This window comes from Limanda limanda, chromosome 11 (genome assembly GCF_963576545.1).
Source record: "Limanda limanda chromosome 11, fLimLim1.1, whole genome shotgun sequence".
Lineage (NCBI taxonomy): Eukaryota > Metazoa > Chordata > Actinopteri > Pleuronectiformes > Pleuronectidae > Limanda > Limanda limanda.
This window is the reverse complement of record NC_083646.1, coordinates 8614919-8636076: the sequence shown is the minus strand read 5'-3', so window position 1 is coordinate 8636076 and position 21158 is coordinate 8614919. Positions and strand designations below refer to the sequence as shown.

At 41.5% G+C, this 21158-nt stretch overlaps 2 protein-coding genes across 3 annotated transcripts; one reads left to right on the top strand and one right to left on the bottom strand.

The window, feature by feature from the left end:
* Window positions 1-6052: 6052 nt before the first annotated feature.
* On the bottom strand, window positions 6053-9472 carry med18 (mediator of RNA polymerase II transcription, subunit 18 homolog (yeast)). Its single transcript, XM_061081477.1, has 3 exons — window positions 9112-9472; window positions 8013-8107; window positions 6053-6718 (listed from the first exon to the last, which is right to left on the bottom strand). Exons 2-3 carry the CDS (start codon window positions 8083-8085, stop codon window positions 6162-6164), a joined length of 630 nt encoding a protein of 209 aa, XP_060937460.1. The 5' UTR covers window positions 8086-8107; window positions 9112-9472; the 3' UTR covers window positions 6053-6161.
* Window positions 9473-10670: 1198 nt separating this feature from the next.
* LOC133014800 (cytochrome P450 4B1-like) lies at window positions 10671-18903 on the top strand. Of its 2 annotated transcripts, none has more exons than XM_061082066.1 (12): window positions 10671-10976; window positions 11594-11738; window positions 11874-11918; window positions 12007-12134; window positions 12522-12646; window positions 12817-12908; window positions 13321-13427; window positions 13864-14054; window positions 14149-14282; window positions 14649-14713; window positions 15391-15473; window positions 18405-18903. In XM_061082066.1, the coding sequence occupies exons 1-12, from the start codon at window positions 10797-10799 to the stop codon at window positions 18571-18573; spliced, it is 1464 nt and encodes a 487-aa protein (XP_060938049.1). In that variant the 5' UTR covers window positions 10671-10796; the 3' UTR covers window positions 18574-18903. The 2 variants fall into 2 exon arrangements, with proteins under 2 accessions (XP_060938049.1, XP_060938048.1); XM_061082065.1 differs by having other exon boundaries at window positions 10673-10976; window positions 12754-12908.
* The last annotated feature ends 2255 nt before the right edge of the window (window positions 18904-21158 follow it).

Sequence of the window (21158 nt, the reverse complement as noted above, 5' to 3'; positions counted from 1 at the left end):
ATAAAAGTAATAACAATTTTTCGTCCATTTTTCATCTGGAGTAGAAATGGTCAAATGGTGAATAAAATGCTTCTTATTGAGCCGTCCACACCACCTCAGCGCAGGCAGTCATTGGTGGTGGTGGTGGGAAGGGGGGGGGCTCCTCAATCCAGTTGCAGCAACAGATGATATTTCAGATAAGGAGCAGATTTGCGTCGATAAATCCTCCAGAAGAAAAGAAAAAACCGGGAAGAATGGAGAGAAGGGGTAAAAGAAAGAGGAACCAAATCAGCGGGGCTGTGTAGAGAGCAGCCGCTGAGGCGATAATGCGTTATTACCGTGAATTATTAAATCTTCCAGTCTGCACGGATTAATCTGGCAGCGGCACATTCAAGTCCACTCAGCCTGAACAGCACCCAACTGTCTGCGATCACAACGAGGAGGCGTGTGCATGTGACGAATCGATACATTCCCAGTCTGAGAACATAAAATATATATATAACGGATGAGGAGGATGAAATTGAAAATTTAAAAAAAAATAGTCCGGCAATCAAATCTGGTATCCACTTGTCAGGATGACAGGAATATATCAAAAAAATGGCTTTTTCCTCACACCTCCTTCTCCCGCTCTCTCCCCTCTTCTGTCCTTCTCTCACTCTCTCAGATCCCACACATGTTCTCATTTGCTTACAACTCGCTCCGGCGATGTGAACTGAGGATGACGCGCCGGCGCTGGAGTGGAGATGCTGCCAATTGGAGTGCGCTCACGAAATCAATACTCCGAACGTGATTACAGCGAAATCCCGAACTCTCTCCTCCTCCTCCTCCTCCTCCTCCTCCTCCTCCTCCTCCCTGAGCTTCTCTCCCCCCCTCTCCACCCCCCCCAAAAAACCTTAATCACAGCTAATAATGACCTTTTCTGGCGGTGCGTCATGCGGGTGCTTTGTGCGCCACGCAGCCTCAACGTGCAGCGGTGATAACACAAGCGAGACAATGTGGAGAACACAAATTCCTACACAATCTCGGATTTGTTTTTAAATGCAGCGTCTCGTGTGATCTGCCTTTGTGCGTAACAAATTGTTCCTCGCACCGTACGTGTGTGTGTGTGTGCGCGCGTGCGTGTGTGTGTGCGCGTGCGTGCGTGTGTGCGTGTGTGTGCGTGTGTGTGTGTGTGTGTGTGTCCAAAAATGCCCTCCTGGGAGAACCCACGCGGCGTGCATGGAGGTTTTCACCTATGCTGATTATTTTGCGGACTATACCTCAGTGAGTGTAATTTTCTACGCGATTAGACAGATTTAGTGCAGATTAGGAGAGATTAGGTAACCCTAGATTTTAATCCGGCAGGAGTGAGGTGAAATGGGGATTTTTTTTTTTCCCCTACAGAGGCCAAGCAGAGCATGGAGTGTGTGTGTGTTCAGTCCAGCCAAAGTGAGGAGGAATAAAACACTTGCACGTTGCCATCTCAGAATCCGCCATAGAGACGCACTCCCCTGGTCAGACAGTCGTGCGTAAATGCGCTGCCCTAACCGAGGGGAGATTCCACCCCCCCAACACCACCCCCTCCTCCTTAAATCTGACAGCAGGGCGGGCACACAGTCACAGGTGCTCGACTCCCATTGGTTGTCTATCTCCAGTGTAGACGCGTATTAAGAGTAAATCTGGGCTGGTGACTTCACATCGAACTTCACCCTTTCCCCCTCTGCCCATCCAGAACAGATTTGCTGAGCTCTTTTCACAGGAAAATTCTTCGTCACGTTTTCTGATGCAAACACTTACACCTGTTCTGTTGCTGTGGGGAGGATATTATTTATTCATGGGCTTTTACGGACAGTCCTACATTCACACTCTCACACAATTTCAGATAATATCTGGGAGGTAGACAGCCTCTCCATGCAAGCATGTTAATAGCCCATGGGTAATCAGTATGACCTGTGGGGGCATGTTCCTATGAAGGCACTGCAGTCAAAAATATCCAGCAGCTGAATGGTGGATTGTCCCTAAACATGGAGGTGTGCAATCTCTGTAGAGTGTGTGACGCTGAATCCAGAAAAACACTCTATGGCTTTTAATTTTCAAGCTGGAGCTGTGTAAGGTGGCTGAAATTCTCGGCGAGCTCCACCCTTATGTGTGCAAAGTGTGCGTGGACTGAAGCTGTACTTAAAAGTTGCACAACATGGCCACCCTGTGCACTCAGACATGACTGATGTTGAGAAATTTGTGTCAAAAATAGCACTCTTTTACATGTGGGAGGATGTGTCATGGTGTGTCATGGAGTGACTTAACGGCTGAGCATCAGGAGGATCACGTGGGTTAAAATGCCATGTTGCTAATAGTTTGCATATGTAAAAAATGTCTACAAGTCTTATTGCGCCTATAAATTTGAGTGAAGGGTAATTACTATTTTTTCTAATTATGTGGCGAGAGTTACAATCGAGCCAATGCTGGAGACAGACGAGCCATTCATATCCTCTGGTCTCCAACACAAGGTTGTAGTTGCGATGCTTGTTCACAAATAAAACTCCAGAGAGCCATCATTTTTGTGACACTTGAGATTACATAATGTGTCTTGATTGCACACATCGAGAAAGAGAAGTACTTGTGAACATCAAGAAGACGGTGTAAATCCAGAGGCTCGAAGCAGGACTGAATCTCCAGAGACTGGGCTCCTGAGGAAGAGGACGAGGAGAGAAAAGGTCCAGGCAACACGAGTTTAGGAAAACTATGTACGTGTTTGGTCCCTTCCAGGCTAACTGCTATACTGTCCGCATACCAGACATTCCAGAGACAGCGTGGCTGGCTTCAGGCTCTGGCTGATCCTGGAACAGAATATTCTGCACGGCAGTAATCATCTTAGCCAGCCACAAGCACGGCAGCGCACCACATCAACAACAAGACAGAGCTTTGTGCCTGTCAATTTGCACCCTAAAAACATTCTCTGGAATTTCATTCACATCAGGGACACATTTTATTTCTTCTGCCAGGCCCGTCCTCGTTTTCTTTGCCCTGCCACTTTAAACATCCCTCGCAACCTCATGATGTTGTGCAATTCATCCCTGCACCCCCACTCTGCCCTGTGGGATTAGGAAAAGACGAAGCTGAAGGAGCCACAAGAACACCCTTGGGAGATCGATGCCTGTCTGGGAAAACACCTCCCCTGGTTCTCCACCCCTCTCGGCAAACAACCCACACTCTCTAACAAGCATATGGGCGCCCAATGACACAGGAAGGAGAGGGCACAAATCCAAGTATTGGGAATGTTTCTGAGTAGGCGAAGCTGGATTTTTTTTTACCCCTGTGGCAGTGGCCCAAAACAGGGTAACTTAAAGACTTCCTGCCCCGAGCAAGAGCCAGCTTTTTGGTGGCATCTCGGCATCTGCGCTGCCAACTATGTACATTATGTTCAGAGGCAGCAAAGACAACTGGTGCCAAGAGTTTTAATTAAGACTGTGTTGTGGAGTGGAATGCAAAGGCCCGTGCAGGTAACGGCTTCTATCCCCATTTCAGAGGTCTAACAAAATATGATTAACCAACACCGTCTGCTTTGGTCAATTAATTATATTTAACAGTTAAAGACCCAGAGCAACCAAACGGCCCAGAGAGGAAAATCAGTGTGCGCTCGTCTCATACCCAAAAGTGCAGCGGGCTTAATTGTGTTATAAACTGATGATGTCAAAGATGTTTAAAAGGCTGTCGGAGCGCAGCTAAGTTGTTGCACTGTGTACTAGAAAACAAGGTATGAGACTTACTCTAAATAGATTGCACTATGCATCTCCAATTGTTTTGTGAAATGTAATCAATCATCAAGGTCAATTATCAATAAAAAAGCTGAATGGTTCCTGGGTCCAGCTTCTCAAATGATGCTTCTCCCAATAAATTCAAACTGAGCACCAGGAATATGTAACAGCCATTTTTCATTATTATTCGCCATTTTATAGACAAAACAATCAATAAGTGAATTGGAAAAGCAAGGGTTTGATTGATAATGAAACGTATTGTTTGCTGTAGCCATAGTAAGTGCAGATGTGCTGCCTCTGTGGGACCCCACCCTTTTCATTACTCACAATAACAAACCCACAATGAAAATTAATCAAGTTTGATGATCACTCGGTATCTTAACCCCGTTAAACCCAATTCACAGACTTATCTGGATTTTTGCATACATGTGTTAGGAGAGGGTGTCACTCCGGTCTGAATTTCATCAAATAAACCATGCAGCTTATCATATTGCCTCAGGCAACAAGCTAAATCCCTCACTTGTGCAAGTCAGTGGTTGGCTACGTCCACAATAGTTGAGCAGGCCTGATGCCAAGACACTGATTAGCCTAGCTATGCCTCCTTCTCCAGGCAATGCGGAGTGGAGGTGCAGTGGGAGTCCAGCTCATCACCAAAGAGCACTGTGCTAAACACAAGTTTAAGTGGAAGAAAGCCAGCAGACTGTAGTGTATCCATGCTGGACATATAAAGCCTTGGGCAAGGAGGCATCTGCCTCTTTAATACATAATTCACTCAGAGCTGAAACATCATGCTTTAGTCCTAAGGGCCAGTAGTCTGCCTCTGCTTGTTGGAACATGAAACTGTCTCCATCAGATAATATAGTCTTATTGACAGGCAACTTCATGTAAAGGGGAGGGCTATATATACATTCAATTTGTGCATCAAAATATTTGCCTTCATAATACACAAAATCTTTCAGCAATATGATGTACAGTATATTCAAATGTTCAAAGGGTGGTTTCCCAGGTGCACGAAATGTAAGCAGAAGCAATGTCATCTCACCTTTCCACCTCAGTGAACTTGTCCTCATCAGCGTTGATATGCAGGTAGGTCAACGTGTAGAGACAGCCATCTGCCCCGAGCTCTCCCCTCAGACATGCACATGGTCACTTTACATTCGCAAGCCCTGCAAATGCATCCTCCTGTAGCAGCGTTATTAGAAGCACTCATGTCAGATTGCCCACGTTATTATCATAACTGACAGGATGTGCATTAGTTACTTCAGTCTCCACAGTGGATGGCCATAATGTCGACACAGTAGTATATATATATAACCTGAGGGAGCTGCAGCGCTTTCACGCAAAATAGTCTCAGCTCAAGTTCCCATGAAAGAGGCACTAATGGGTTAACAGTAGAAATGAGAGGGGAAGAGAAGGAAAATCAATGCTTTTGTTGGGGGGAAGAAAGAAAGGCTTTCACAGGTCTATGTATCATTAAGCAATTGAGAAAGCTAATTAGAGTGGGGGGAAAAGATGTGCAGATCTCACAACTAATTATTTCCATGGCAACCGCAGCTCATGTAGATGATCCGAGGTAGCTTTCAGCTCCCTACTTTTAGGACAGTTACACGAAGAGCAAGAGAGACCCCTAGTGGTGTACAATGAACATGTTCACTCATTGGAAATCAAGTGATTAAATAGGACTTTGTACCTTTATACATAGAACAATAATAATGAAACTGAATTGGGACTTCCTGGAAATTAAAGATTTTTTGGGGGCTGACAAATCATCAGTAACTGTTGAGCAGTGGCTGTTTCCTCACCTTAGTGTTACAAGACAAACAAATAATAATTTTTAAGAAAATATATATATATATATATATATATATATATATATATATTATATATCGCAGGAGCCTCCTTTATATCTATGCTCCATTACAATACAGCAAATGACAAGTGGTAATCTGTTTTGGGTTGTTTGCTGAAATCTATTTTTAAACAAAATTCGTCATTCGTTCAAGATGCTCCCACTTCCTCTACCTTTTTTTTTTTTCTCTATTTATTTCAAACACATCACAAGTGTTGCCTCTATGAACAATTCAACACTCCACTAATCAGGGAACAACTAGATCAATACTTACTACAAATGTAATCGCCCCATTAAACTGGGCTTAAGTTAAACTAAGATAGGACATAACACTTTGACAGAGTGATACAGTTTCTCTTGTGGAAATTGAGGTATGTGGTTGTATAGTGAAAGCACATTTTGGCGGTAACGCACCTTAACGTTGGGTGCCCCCCCCCCATAAAGAAAAAGAAGAAATTTTTCAACTCATATAACAAATTGACCAGAAGTGTAAGTGTTCAATCAAAGATGCACTGTATTTCATTTTAGGTAACAAGAGAGACATTGATGTAAAAAACAAGAAACATGAGAATTTGTCCATAGCAGTAGTGAGAGTCCAGTTAATGTCTCTGTTTGCTCGGGTCTATCTTCTCCAAGTGAACCAGGGGTTTGAGCTGCTCAGCGAAACTGCGCATGTCCTCTGACATAGTGTCCTGCCCAGCCGGGGCCAGCACACTCAGCTCCACCAGGTATGAAAGTGACAGACGCTCCGTGTTGTCGGTGTTCCCTGGTACTAGGACGCGTGACAGTTTGGAAACCACGATTTTCATTACTCCTTTTCGAAATATGTGTCCATTCGCCACAAACTCATGGTCCATGCGGAAGCCCATCTCATTCAGGAACTCCGGCAGGCTGTGAGAAGCAGCCACGTCCACACAGTTGCGGACTAGGGCATGGCGGCTCTTGTCTCCCACCTCAGGTTGGCCCAGGTAGCGGAGGTGCCAGGGAGCTGTGGGGTGGGAGAGGGAGCGCCGGGCACGCAGGATGAAGGGGTTGCCTTGTTGGCCTTTCAGAAGATAAACCAGTTCATGATCTGTGAAGATCTCCGGCTCCATGTTGTCACAAAGACCTCGGAGGCGATGTAATAGGCTCTCAAGGGCCTGATCTAACACACTGCCTGAAGGGTTAAAGGGGAGAGAAGCATTATTAAAGCAGTTGAATGATGTAGAGAGATGACTTAGACCGCACAATATGTTTTGATCATAGCTCTCATTTAAAAACCAAATGGGGATTGATCTTTTGAAAGAATAGTGCTCATCCATCCATCAATAAACAGAGTTTATCTCTAAAACCTGTTCTGGCAACTCATGATCTCCCTGCATCTCATTAAAGCATTTACAACAGTCTTTCCTTTATTTCTTACCCATCTATATAGATCAGGGGTTCCCAAACTTTTCAGCCTGCGACCCCCAAAATAACGGTGCCAGAGACTGGGGACCCCCAACGACACTGGAGGTGGTTTATAATGTTGCGCACAGCCACGCACATGCACTATGCGTGCGTGCGTGCATGCTTGTGCATGTCTGCTCAGGTAGCCTCTTCTTCTCTGCTAGCCTGTCCTGTTCCTGTGGCCTCCTCGATTTGGTTGGTATTAACCAACGTTTCATTGTGACTGTCAATAATTTTCAGCTGCTTTCCAAAAGAGTTTTGGGCAGCTACCGTGTGACTGGTGCTGCTGTAAACTGAACTGTTGCTAACCTGTGTCGTAAGATAAAAAAAGGAAATGTTTTTTTTTGTGGAGGAAAAAAAGGGGAGAAAAAAGAAAAAAACTGATGGGAAATGTGTAAGCTATTTTATTTAGTGACTCTTATTTTGAAGAGGGGTTTTACCTGAAGGATGTGCTGTACTAAACGGCTGCTATGTCTCCTGTGTCTTCTTTAGGCTGAGGCCTTATTCAATACAACAACTAAACGCTCGGCTACAATTGCATGGTTTTATTCTAATATCAATTGATATGTATATTTTTTTTGTTTATATAAAAAAAAAAATAATTGTATTTTTTTTTTGGAATGCATTTCGCGACCCCGCCTCTGTGTCTCACGACCCCCACTTTGGGAACCCCTGATATAGATCATAATTGTTCTGATTGGTAGTGTGTGCAGTGTGTATTTCTAATCAGCCTGTTTTATGCTTTAAAGTGACATAGAATATTGTGTGGTTGTTAGATATACGACAGAATGATATAGGCTCTAGATCTACAGCACTTTCCGACACTCACAAGCTTAAGTTATTGACATGTTGACTCATCACATCTCATAGCACTATAGCAGTGATGTAAACCTTGCCACTTATCACATATTTTCTTTGTCTCACTCAGTCCTAGGGGCCGTTTGTAACAAGGCAGTTTATAGTCTATTATTGAGATGTGTTATCCTCTGTCCTCAGCAGCGGCTGTATCTGACTAATCATACCTTGCAGCAGATACTCCATCATATTGATTGTGCCGCCAGTGACTGGCATCGACGTGACAGGAGGAGCCTCCATCTTGACTTTTGCACTTCTGAATCTAAAGGAGGAAATTATTTATTTACTACAACAGTCGGCTACAAATGAATACCTTTGAACACATTTTACCAGTTACTATTGAAATTCATGTAGATCAATGTCATTACATTAAAATCAACATATACACAACCGATATTAAACATAAAACTCTCAGAATGCTTCAATTTAACTTAACTGTGAATTCATTCACAGTCAGACTTTGGTATTCTTTCAAAAGTATTGCGTTTTTATGATGTTTTGACCAGACATAATATGTGGGTTTATTTTTCACCATTATCTTATAGTAAGATGAACATTGGCCAACTAACCTGTCCTACTTCTTTATCTGCCTTCTTCTCTTTTATGCACCCAACTAAAACACTCCACTGTCTCCAATACAACACTTGTGCAATAACTCCCAGCCTCATGAAGTGTAATGTTTATGTTGCATTGACATTATTTTAAAAAGGGAAACATGTTGATGCACCTGTATGTTCAGTTTGGAGGATGCAAATAGACAATTCTGTTATTTGGCCACATTGATCCTCATAGATATGAATGGGAAGAACAAAATAAAAGAACCATTTATCTAACACAATACTTCTCAAAAGAAGAGTTGTATAAAGCCGAATCCACAACTCGGTACAATTACTAATTGTGCAGTATAACTCATGGATCCTGGGTTTATTGCATGACTGTGGGATTAGACAGTATTAGTGTAGTATTAACTAGGTTTACATAATAAACTGCCAAATGAAGGTGCACCTCTACTTCCTTTCATAAAGCTTAAGCACTGATCATTTCATTAAGTTCCAATACTGAATAATACAAGAAACTTAACGTATTTGAAGTTTACCAGTTACTAGCTGGACTTCATTTGACAGCTTGAAAAAGTATTTTCGGATCAGTTTACAACTTCTATAACATTTTGACATCTAGCAGCCAGTGTGAGCATGTAGCATACAAGAATTAACGCTAGCTCTTCTAGCTACCTCACTCGCTTATAACAGTAGTTTGCTCTTTTACCTGTTAAACCTCGGGGAACAAAATGGAGACGATGAACACTGGGGTTTGCTTCTGGCGTGCTCGTCTTCGGGGGAGTCTCCACGGGAAAGACCGAGGGTCCAGTTGGGCCTCGCCGGTTCGTTCAATCAACACACGGCTAGCTAGCTAGCTAACTAGCCAGCCACGTTAGCTTCATCAGTTAGCCACAATTCAGCTCAAGTGGCCGTGCTCAGCATTTCAGCGTGGAAGCAGTTAAATGGGATGAAAACTACCAACCAGGGGGTGAAAGAGTGAAAGAAAAAGAAAGAAGACAAACAGCTCGTTCACTTATCAGAGGAAGAGAGAAGACAGATGAATGAGAAGCTTCTGTTCGTCGTCCGGGTTGTTCTGCTCAAGTTAGCAGCTTCTAGACACATTACCGCCACCTACAGGACAGGAGTTGGTTTTGGAATGTTGCTCCGAAATATACGTTTTTTTTTAAGTCAAAGTACTCAAGTGAAGTTACAAGAAGCCGACAGTTACAGAGATTCTAGAACAAAAAATGTGATCATTCAATTGTTATCATTGATGCATAGATACAAAAACAATGGTGGAGGAAATTCTGAGACAAGTTACTCTTCTTCCCTTACTTTAAACACTAAAATACACACTAAAAATAAATAGTAACCAGAAAGTAACCCTCGCAATCAGATTTGATAAATTATTTAAGAAATGTAAAGAAGAGGAGGTTGGTACCTTACAAAATATGATACGTGTCTGTATGATGGTTCATTTGTTCGACAAGTGATAATAGTGATTAGTGAGTCCTGACCCCCAATAGACTGCCACTTTTAATAATTTATTGTGTGCAGAGATTGTCATCTAAAAAGGTATATGGTGCAAAGGTAAGCGAAAAAACTTTGTGTCCATCCTACCTGGATAATCTGCAAAAAAGATATTATAGTCATTTTTTATCATAGAATGAAACGGATATCGTATCGTATATAATCGTTTATATGCAGAAAGGGTATCAAAATCAGATTATGTAATTAACCGTATATTATAATTTACTCATTATATGTCATCTAATACTTATTCACCGGGATGATATCTTATATGTTGAATATTTCCGAAGACACATCTTTATTATATGTCGAATATTTCTGAAGACATATATTTTTTTAAATCACGAAAATTTCTGAAGACATATCTTTTTTTAAATCACGGAAATTTCTGAAGACATATCTTATATGTCCATAATTTCTGAAGATACATCTTAAATATCTGTGGAGCATTTCTGAAGACCATCGATGGTGATCGGGGAGATAACGACTTCCTTTGTTTATCAAACATTCAGGGAGAGATTGTTGTCCTCGCACCACGTGGCCAGCGGGTTCACCTCACTCCTGTACTTGGATTCCTCGTTCTTGCTGATGGAACTTTTTGTGTGGATGAGTTGGTCTCACAGTCGCGTCATCAGCAACATTGACGAAGTGGTTGGTGGAACCATAGGGTGGATCTGTGTCCGGTGTGACCCGGAAAAGAATAAACAATAACAGATTATCTGATTTGTCGCGAGAGAGAGAGAGGGAGAGAGAGTGGGAGTGGGAGAGAGAGGGAGAGAGAGACTCCTCCTCTCACCAGCCTTAATCCTCGCAGTTAAATAACTTCAGATAGAAGAGTTTCTCCTGCACCAGGAGTTTCTCTTCCTCCACCTCCTCCTCAGTATGGACTTCCCCGAGGCTCTCTTGACATGGCCCCGCATGCATCACCTGTTCGCTGTGCTCTGTCTGGTCACTGTTGTTTATAAACTCAGTCTTCTGTTGGCGAAGAGAAAAGCTGCGTTCAGAAACACTGAGTGTTTCCCTGGACCCCCGGGACACTGGCTGTTCGGACACGTCCTTCAGGTAAAACATTCTGCAGCCTCAGTAACTCAGCTGTTAGACAGCACCCTGAACTAGGGACCAGTTCATGGATGAGCCATCATCATCATAAACAGTGGTGGAATATCACCACACATTTATGTTGTGATGGTCATCGACACCTCAGGTGCCAGTATTCCAGAGTTTGCATTTATGATTTCACGCCACTATATTTCACTGGTACTCTTAACTCCAACATAAAACTGGTACTTTTCACTTAACTACATTTCACTGGCACTTTTCACTACTGGTACTGTACTATGTTTATCTTACATCTGTTATTTCCTCTATAATATCCATTATTTCAACTTACATTTTATTTAAGTGAATGAAATAATATTGTGTTCACTATAATATGATAATGAGCAATAATATATAATTATGTGTTGACATGATATTAAAGTAAATACCTTCACCTTTATTATGTGTACTTTTTCATACTTGGCATATTTTGCTAATGATAGTCAAGTTCGGTCCTGCACATTAGAGACACACAGTTGATAAACATCATGACTCAAGAATAAGAAACACTCCTTCATAGAGGACTGGCAAACTGTGCAGGTGAATGTTTTATGTCTTGCATGTTTTGATTTTTCTTTCAGTTTAAACAAGATGGCACAGACTTTACCATGTTGCTGGAGTGGGCAAAGCAGTACCCATATGCTTTCCCACTGTGGTTTGGTCCCTTAACTTGTTTCGTCAATATTCACCACCCAGATTATGTAAAAACCATTCTGACATCAACAGGTGTGTTAGCTTTTGATCTTTTTTTATGATAAATCCTTATAACAGTGTGGTCAAATGTGCCTTCTATATGCAATACAATAAATAAAAACAAAAGGGTCAAAGTAACCAAACCTGTTTGTGATTCTTTCCTCACAGAACCAAAAGACGATGTGGCGTACAGGTTTATCAAGCCTTGGATTGGTAAGACTCTGCTTTGTCTGTGTGTTGCATCGTGACAGGTTGTTGTTTTTAGGTCTTCATTCACGTACACACATTCTGTCTGTTTCAGGGGATGGTTTATTGGTGTCAAAGGGTCAGAAGTGGTTTCGCCACAGACGGCTCTTGACGCCAGGTTTCCATTATGATGTCTTGAAACAATACGTAAAATTGATGTCGGATTCTACTAAAATTATGTTGGTATGTAAATCACAGTGCAAACAAGGTTAATGAACTTAAAGTATTGAAGTAGCAAGTAAAGTACAGCAAGAGGAGGCTGGTTTGAATCAAAGTAAAGGGATAGATCGACGAAAAAGGAAAATTGACGCTTGGATGACATCACAGGAGTAGTATGGAGACATGTGGGTTTTCTACATCTGAGGATGAGGTCCCGTTTACTTAAATTGTACTGGATTTGGCTGCAACACTGTTTATCTCTCAACACCTCACCCACGCCTCCATCGGCACAGTGATAAGTAGATAATGACTGGATTTAAATTTTGCGGTGAAATATCCCTTTAATGAGTCTGTTGGAGTTTTTCTCCATTCCCAGCGGAGAAGACACATCTGTTCTCTTACTGTTAACAGGACAAATGGGAAAGTTATGGAGACACCAACAAGTCCTTTGAACTGTTTGAACATGTGAGCCTTATGACACTGGACACCATCCTGAAATGTGCGTTCAGCCACAGCAGCAACTGTCAGACCGAGGGGTGAGTCCATAAAAACTGTCCTTCCAACCATTCACAGTTCCAATTCGATGTTCTCATTTCATGAGAGGAAGAAATAATATTAATTATTGTCCACATTTTCATTTCAGTGGAACAAATGCGTACATCAAAGCCGTGTATGAACTCACTGATCTGGTCAACTTGCGGTTTAGGACGTTTCCATACCACAACGACATCATTTACTACCTCAGCCCACAAGGCTTTAGATTCAGGAAAGCGTGCAGGATTGCTCACAGTCATACAGGTAAGCTCTGTGTCCTAATAACTTGTGATCAGTGTTTATTGTTAAATTGTTAAGTGAGCGCAGTGATGAGGAAGCAGACTCCGACAGAGACTCAGACAAAGCTAAAAACAACATGAATTGATTATGTTCGGTCTCTGCATCGATGCATCTAAGAATCAAGAACACAGCTCTAGTGCTCTAGTGCTCAATCAATAGATTAGTTTGACAGGGAGGCTGTGCAAAAACAGGAAGGTTATATGCATTTATTTAAAAAAGCACCCCAACAAAACAGCCCTTTCTCTCCAGGAAGAAAACGGGCCGGGGCTCAAGCCCCCTCAGATGTCTATGTGTGCACGTGCCAGGTGGATCATGTTGCATTGTGCATGGTCAGATTGGGTCTGCAACTACTCATCCATTATCTTGTGCTTTTAAGAGGCTGTAATAAGAAAGAGAAAAGAAGCACTGAAGGAAGAGAAGGAGCTGGACCGGATACAGGCCAAGAGAAACCTGGACTTCCTGGACATCCTTCTCTGTGCAAGAGTATGTTTAATGATATGCGGCTCCAACCTGTGATTTTACAAAATTACACGTTATCTCAATAATACCAATATTAATAGTAGCAATATTATTGCTATTTTTTTTATTTTTGTATTATTGTTGTTATGATTATTATTTTACACTGTATTATGTAACTCAGAAAGAGCATGACATACTCATCTTTTTTCCCTCCCAGTTAGACAGCATTCTTCCCTCAGCTATCATTAACCCAACCTTTAAACTGGTGAAGGTGTAAACAGATTTGTTATCTCCCTGACTTCCATTACGCAACACCAACCAACCTCACTGCCTTTTCTTGTGCTTTTATTATGAGGTCACGTTACTTTACAAGTCAACCCGATGCTGTCTATTTCTATTAGCCGTCATAGTAGTACCAGTGGCAAATGTGTTATTTTTTGTCCTTTTATCGCACCTTTAGGACGAGAATCAGCAAGGTCTGTCAGATGAAGACTTGCGAGCAGAAGTGGACACCTTCATGTTCGAGGGCCATGACACCACAAGCAGCGGCCTCGCTTTCATCCTCTACTGTCTTTCCTGCAACCCAGAACACCAGCAGATGTGCAGGGACGAGATCACGGAGGTCCTGCAAGACAAGGACACCATAGAGTGGTAAGCCTTTGTACTGAAGACACTGGCATGTGCAGTGCCTGGCAAAATGTGCTGGATTGGGCGAGCGCTAACATTGTTTGTATTTTATTTTTAGGGATGATCTTAATAAAATTCCATACACAACAATGTGCATAAAAGAATCCATTCGTCTTTACCCCCCTGTACCGGGAATGGCCAGACAACTCACCAAACCCATGACCTTTTGTGATGGGAGGACTCTGCCTGAAGGTTTGTGGTGCATTCATGTCAGTGGTTACTAGTAGAGAACATGATGGTGTCTCAGTTAACTTTGTTTTTTTAAGTTAAACATTGATAGACAAGACGCCAAACTGTAATCTGGAACTGGAACCTTTACCCTACTGTTTAAAGCTAAAGTATTAACTTTTATTGTAATCATTTTTGTTTTATGTATTCGTTCTTCAGCGCATACAAACACTTAGGTCTGGATTTCACCATATTAAGACAATATCTTATGTTATAACAGTTTCACCCTGGGGTCAACAGTGACTGACCCCAGGATGAAACTGTTATAACATAGGTCTGATCCATGCATATTCTTCAATTATAATACCCCAATTTTTTTCATGTTGGTAGGTTGTCTTGTTGGAACAAGTGTCTATGGGATTCACATGAATGAAACCGTCTGGGAAAACCCTCATGTAAGTCAAGATCATTTAGTTTTGAGCATGTGAAAGCTCAGATGTGGCCACTAAAACTAAGAATTATGATCCCTCTTTACTGTGCACGTAACATGTTAAATAATTGAAGGGTTATTTTCTAAGAGACAAGAGGCCGTGTTCAGTCCCTGCATCAGTACCTGTCTCCACATACGTCTGAAGTGGAGATTTCACACTGGCTCTTGCAAGTTGTCATGGTTTAGTCCCTCAGTGTAAAACTTGATATATACACAGAACTTTTGTCATGCAAGGGGATATAGTGATCCATATGTCGAGGTCTGTAATCATTTCGTCTCCGGAGCAGAACTCAAAAACAATTCAGAATTTTTTCACAAAACTTACGTACTTATGTCAATCGGGTGGTGAAGTCATGCCTTTAGATATTCTTGGTCATGTGGGGCTTTTTACCACAAGTTCACACTCATCTGCCTTTTTAAGTCGAGTACTTACATAAAAACATGACAAATAGTAAAAGACACAGAGGAGAAAAAGGCAACACAGGAAATTAGCAAGGCAACTATAACGGGGGGTGGGGGGGGTGGGGGGGGGGGACAATATTAACAATGACAAATATTACTGCATGACCAAATTAGAAAATGGACTTTGATGTCTGATTTATGCCACACTGATGTCTGTTTGTCCTTCTTTCATCATCGTAGGTCTTTGACCCACTGCGCTTCCTACCAGAGAATGTCTCCAAAAGGTCACCTCACGCATTCGTGCCCTTCTCAGCTGGGTCAAGGTTTGTCTACACATGAGCTTGGCAGGGAGGATTTCAGTCTACAGCCGTGGCCAAACGTTTTGAGAATGGCACAAATATTCATTGTCACAAAGTCTGCTGCCTCAGTTTTTAGGAGGGCAATTTGCATATACTCCAGAATGTTATGAAGAGTGAGCCAATGAATTGCAATTAATTGCAAAGTCCCTCTTTGCCACGAAAATTTACGTAATACCCCAAAAACCATTTCCACTGCATTTCAGCCCTGCCAAAGAAGCACCAACTGACATCATGTCAGTGCTTCTCTTGTTAACACGGGTGAGAGTGTCGACGAGGACAAGGCTGGAGATCACTCTGTCATGCTGATTGAGACAAAAAAGCAGACTGGAAGCTTTAAAAGGAGGGGGGTGCTTGAAATCATTGTTCTTCCTCTGTTAACCATGGTCACCTGCAAGGAAACACGTGCAGTCATCATTGTTTTGCACAAAAAGGGCTTCAGAGGCAAGGATATTGCTGCTAGTAAAATTGCACCCAAATGTACCATTTATCTGATCATCAAGAAGTTCAAGGAGAGAGGTGCAATTGTTGGAAGAAGGCCTCAGGGCACCCAAGAAAGTCCGGCAAGCAACAGGACCGTCTCCTTAAGTTGATCCAGCTGCCGGATCGGGGCACCAATTGTGCAGAGGTTGCTTAGGAATGGCGGCAGGCAGGTGTGAGTGCATCTGCACGCACAGTGAGACGTTTGGAGGATGGCCTGGGGTCAAGAAGGGCAGCAAAGAAGCCCTTTATCTCCAAGAAAAACATCAGGGACAGACTGATATTCTGCCAAAGGTACAGGGATTGGACTGCTGTGGACTTGGGTAAAGTCATTTTCTCTGATGAATCCCCTTACCGATTGTTTAGGGCATCTGGAAAAAAGCTTTTCCGGAGAAGAAAAGGTGAGCGCTACCATCAGTCCTGTGTCGTGCCAACAGTAAAGCATCCTGAGACCATTCATGTGTGGGGTTGCTTCTCAGCCAAGGGAGTGGGCTCACTTACAATTTTGCCTAAGAACACAGCCATGAATAAAGAATGGTACCAAAACATCCTCCGAGACTAACTTCTCCCAACCATCCAAGAACAGTTTGGTGAGGAACAATGCCTTTTCCAACATGATGGACCACCCTGCCATAAGGCAAAAGTTATAACTAAGTGGCTCGGGGGAACAAAACATCGACATTTTGGGTCCATGACCAGGAAATTCCCCAGACCTTAATCCCATTCAGAACTTGTGTTCAATCCTCAAGAGGCGGGTGGATAAACAAATACCCACCCATTCTGACGAACTCCAAGCATTGATTATGCAAGAATGAGCTGCCATCAGTCAGGATGTGGCCCAGAAGTTAATTGAAAGCATGCCGGAGCGAATTACAGGGGTCTTGAAAAAGAAGGGTCAACACTGCAAATATTGACTCTTTGCAGAAACTTAATGTAATTATCAATAAAATCCTTTGACACTTATGAAATGCTTGTAATTATATTTCAGTATACCATAGTAACATCTGACAAAAAGATCTAAAAACACTGAAGCAACACACTTTGTGAAAACCAATACTTGTGCCATTCTCAAAACTTTTGGCTGTACAGCTGTCCAGCTGTCCTGCTGTACAGCTGTCCTAACACTCAGTTCAGGATGTGCAGCCTCACACTTGCCTTCTTTTCGCTCAAGAAAATATCAGTGAAAAAGACGGATGCATATGAGGCTTGGAGTAACTCAGTTCAGATTGTGTGAGTCTCATGTTGCCATGGGAGCAATGGAATTGTTTGTACCGTGGTAACTTGACCCAAGGCGGCCGTGTCACATGTTACTTGGGGACATGGAAGCTTTATGAAAACAACAAAAGAGCCAGGAATGCAAATGAGTTTGAGGCACTTCAGGAGCAGTGTTTTCACTGCTGCGGGCTTTGGCCTTTGTATCGTAGCAGACTGTTCACATGCAGAAAAGACACTTAAAATAATTATTTAGGCTCATTCACGCTCTACTGAAAAAGCAGCAGGTTTTAGGTGGAAAATGTTTCAGTTTGGTTAATAGAAAAAACAAACCAGCTGAATGCACCAAGATTACTTCACAGAGATAGTAATTTCACACAGAGAACCAAGGTTACCACATAACGAAGAGGTTGGTTGGTGTATGACAACATCGCCCAAACACAGAACAAGATTAAAAACAGTGGTCAAGTGTAATTTCCCAACAAACGTACAACTTGACATTCACCTCAGTGCTATTTTCAGGTGTTTCTATAATTCACTCCCTTGCACATACTGAGTAAGTGTATTATGTCTACTAGGCCTGTGCTCAAAAAATCGACATGGCAATATATCGTGATGTCCTCCTTGCTGATGCACACATCGATGCAGATGCTACGGCATCAAATGCTGGGACGGCAGTCTTGAAAACGAAACATCACCTATGGTGCAGTGCACAATAATGCCAATAGGTGGGAGCATAGGCAAAAACATCACACGGCTCAATTCAAAACAAACATGGTAGGAAACAGTGGAAAAACTGGCACAGTTATTGCACGTGAAATGCTTTGTCCGCAGTCTGAATTTGGCCGCTCAACGTGCACTGAAGACGCCCACTGTTTCTTATTAAGAAACTTTTAATGGCCAGAATTTTAAGTATTATGAGTAGTGCGATCCTTAAGACTTTGCCTTTGTTGTTATATGGAATAAGAAAGAACAGCTGTTGTAATAACTTCTGTGCAGGAAATGGTCATTATTCAAAAGCAATGTGTATCGTGATACGTATCGTATCGTGAGGTTGCAGGCAATACCCAGCCCTAATGTCTGCACACACCCCAATTAAAACCCTTGTTTTTCATTCCTAATGAAAAACAGTCGTTTTACAACCCAAAGTATTTCATTGTTCAAGTTCCTCGCGTTGTTTCACAATTGTACGTTTTCCTCCAACAGAAACTGCATCGGTCAGAACTTCGCCATGAACGAGATGAAGGTGGTCACAGCCCTGACGCTGAGGAGATATCAGCTGAAAGAGGACCCCACTTGCAAACCCAAAATAATTCCCCGACTGGTGCTGCGGTCACTCAATGGAATCCACATTAAAATCAAACCTGTAGTATAAATACTTGTTTTGAAAATGGATTGAAAAAGAACATGTTTCTTTCTGCTTTTTAATAGTGGGCGATAGCTGATTTAAAGCCAGGCTAAACTAATGAAAAGTGTACCTATATTTCATTTGCCTTTTTGCATGTTATGGGTTTTGAGCATTGTGGCGTGAACGTTTAATTTGGATTATTTCTGTTAACAGTAGACAGTCACTGTTTGAAGCTAATACTAGGACTGAGAGACAGTTTCCCCTGAAGAACTTTGAACCAAACCCAGAGTTCTTATGAGACACTTGTACAACTCAAGAATTAAACTCATGATCCAGGACGTGGTTATGTTGATCTTATTGGCTTGCTTCTGTTGTGTTTGCTTTGTACACACGTGCAACTTCTGAAAATACGGCTTTGCAAAGTACTTTCCCTTAGACAAATTTTCATCAGGTGTATCAGAATAAAGGCAATTCATATCGGAGCAAGTACAAGGCACCAGCTTAAAACACAGTAGGGTTTATGAGTCAAAAGTAAGCCATTTCTTTATTTACAGTAATATGATAACAACATCCACAGGTCCACAATGACAAAAAAGTCACCAGCACATTTCGAAAAAATGTAAAACAGCCACTGTATTATCAGGGAAATCTGCTCTTTCTGGAAAGAAGTGCATCTTTATGGGCGACAACCTGCCTGTTCTTTTAACTCTGACCGACCTTTCTTACATAGCTACGAGCCAAGTTTACACTAAACATGATCCCTCGTGGTCAAACAACCAGCACTGTCCTTCTTATCTTTTACCAAGGGCGTGGTCTTATACTTATGCGTCATATACCTGCAATTAACTGGTTGGGGACACTAGCAGGGATTACCTGGAACCTCTTTTGACTGTGAGATTTGACATCATTAGGTTGATACTAACTAGGTTTACTCAATAAACTGCAAACTGAAGGTGCACCTCTACCTCCTTTAATGCAATATTATCAACTGAGTCAAACATGAGACATATGTGGGAATTTAAAGCTTAAGCATTCAAAGTTTCATTCATTTCCATTGCTGAAAAATAAAAGAAACTAAACTTATTTTAATTTTCTAGTCACTTTTATACCATGTTAATTATGGAGGACCATAATTGACCTATGTATAAATAAATAAATGTTTACATAAGGAAATACAGAAGTAAATCCAGAAATGTTGAAATAAATAAAAGTGGGAATAAATGTGGAAATAATTAATAAATGATTCATTTACTTCTATATTTATTCTCACATTTTCTTCATTTATTTATACATGTATGTGTCCATATGTAAATGAGGTAGGAGGTCCCAACCTCAGTCTCGAGCAGGATTGGTCAACTGAGCTACACACACGCACACACGCCCCGGATACATTACTCCCACCTAAAGGACAGGAGTTGGTTTCCTCCCTGTCATGGAAATAGTGAATGTTACTCAGAAATAGACGTTAGTCAAGTTACAAGTAATAGAGAACCTAGAACTATAAATGTGATCATTCAATTGTTATCATTGATACATAGATACATAAACAATGGTGGAGGAAATACTGAGAACTTACTCTTATTCTCTTACTTTAAACACTAAAAACCTCACTAAAAATATATAGTAGCCAACCTTCCCAATCAGATTTGGTAAATGATTTAAGATGATTTATCTGCTCCTGCTCCTTGAGTGACCCCTGCTGTGAACCTTTTGCTTAGCTACATCTGAAGGCTTCCAGGACGCAATATACATAGTTTCCTGGAGCCACTCTGTTCACTTAAAGTTAAGTGAACAGAAAACACATCTGTTCAGACATTCCTTAACATACTTGTCAATTCTTTCATTAAACATATCTAAATACAGAAATTCCCATCACAGGCTCCTGCAGAAATAAAGCCACTGAGCAGACTGAAACAGGAACACTCCCAAATTCAAATACATTTCACATGCCTTACACTCAGCGCGACACAAAGATGTTGCCTATACTACAGCATTAAAGTAAAATGATTGCAACAAAGTAAAAAGATTAGACAGACACATAGCTCAAATAACTTGCATAATTTATTAAACAAAACTTTGTAAAAAAATTAGAACAATGTTTATCTTTTGCTTTCTGATTTGATACACTTTAGATAAGAACCCAGTGTTTAATTTTTCTTCTTTGCCATAAGAGACAGAACACGTTCAGCAATGCTGTGTCCTTCAGGCTCATCCGTACCTTATTAAATGATAGGAAACATAAAAGTATGGCATTATTGTAGAGGAAGTGTTACTCATGAACAAAGTTTGTCTCTTTTATTTTCTGTGAATATTCAACTACTGATTTTAAATATGGTTTTGGATTAAACTTTGCACTACCAAGACAATGAATGAACTATATGGAGTTCTTCCACATTATTAGTATTGCATATATTATTTTTTACATTATGTATTATATGCAATACTTTGCTTTGATTGTTTAGTGTTGAAGTGATGACTCAGTGTTCAGTCTGGTTGGATTCCAGTTGTCTCATGTTGGACATCCTAGAGGATCAGTCAACACAAATACACAGATATGTAAAGTCATACATGTGCCAGGTTACAGGGTTCGTACGGTCATGGAAAACCTGGAA

What these genes read in the sequence shown, in the direction of transcription:
- med18 (XM_061081477.1), bottom strand. Translation starts at nt 8,085, where the DNA reads ATGGAGGCTCCTCCTGTCACGTCGATGCCAGTCACTGGCGGCACAATC. An exon ending in GATGGAGTATCTGCTGCAAG is followed by an intron (nt 6,719 to 8,012) that starts GTATGATTAGTC and finishes TTAACCCTTCAG; the next exon opens with GCAGTGTGTTAGATCAGGCC.
- LOC133014800 (XM_061082065.1), top strand. Translation starts at nt 10,797, where the DNA reads ATGGACTTCCCCGAGGCTCTCTTGACATGGCCCCGCATGCATCACCTG. An exon ending in TGGGAGGACTCTGCCTGAAG is followed by an intron (nt 14,283 to 14,648) that starts GTTTGTGGTGCA and finishes TCATGTTGGTAG; the next exon opens with GTTGTCTTGTTGGAACAAGT. An exon ending in CCGTCTGGGAAAACCCTCAT is followed by an intron (nt 14,714 to 15,390) that starts GTAAGTCAAGAT and finishes TCATCATCGTAG; the next exon opens with GTCTTTGACCCACTGCGCTT.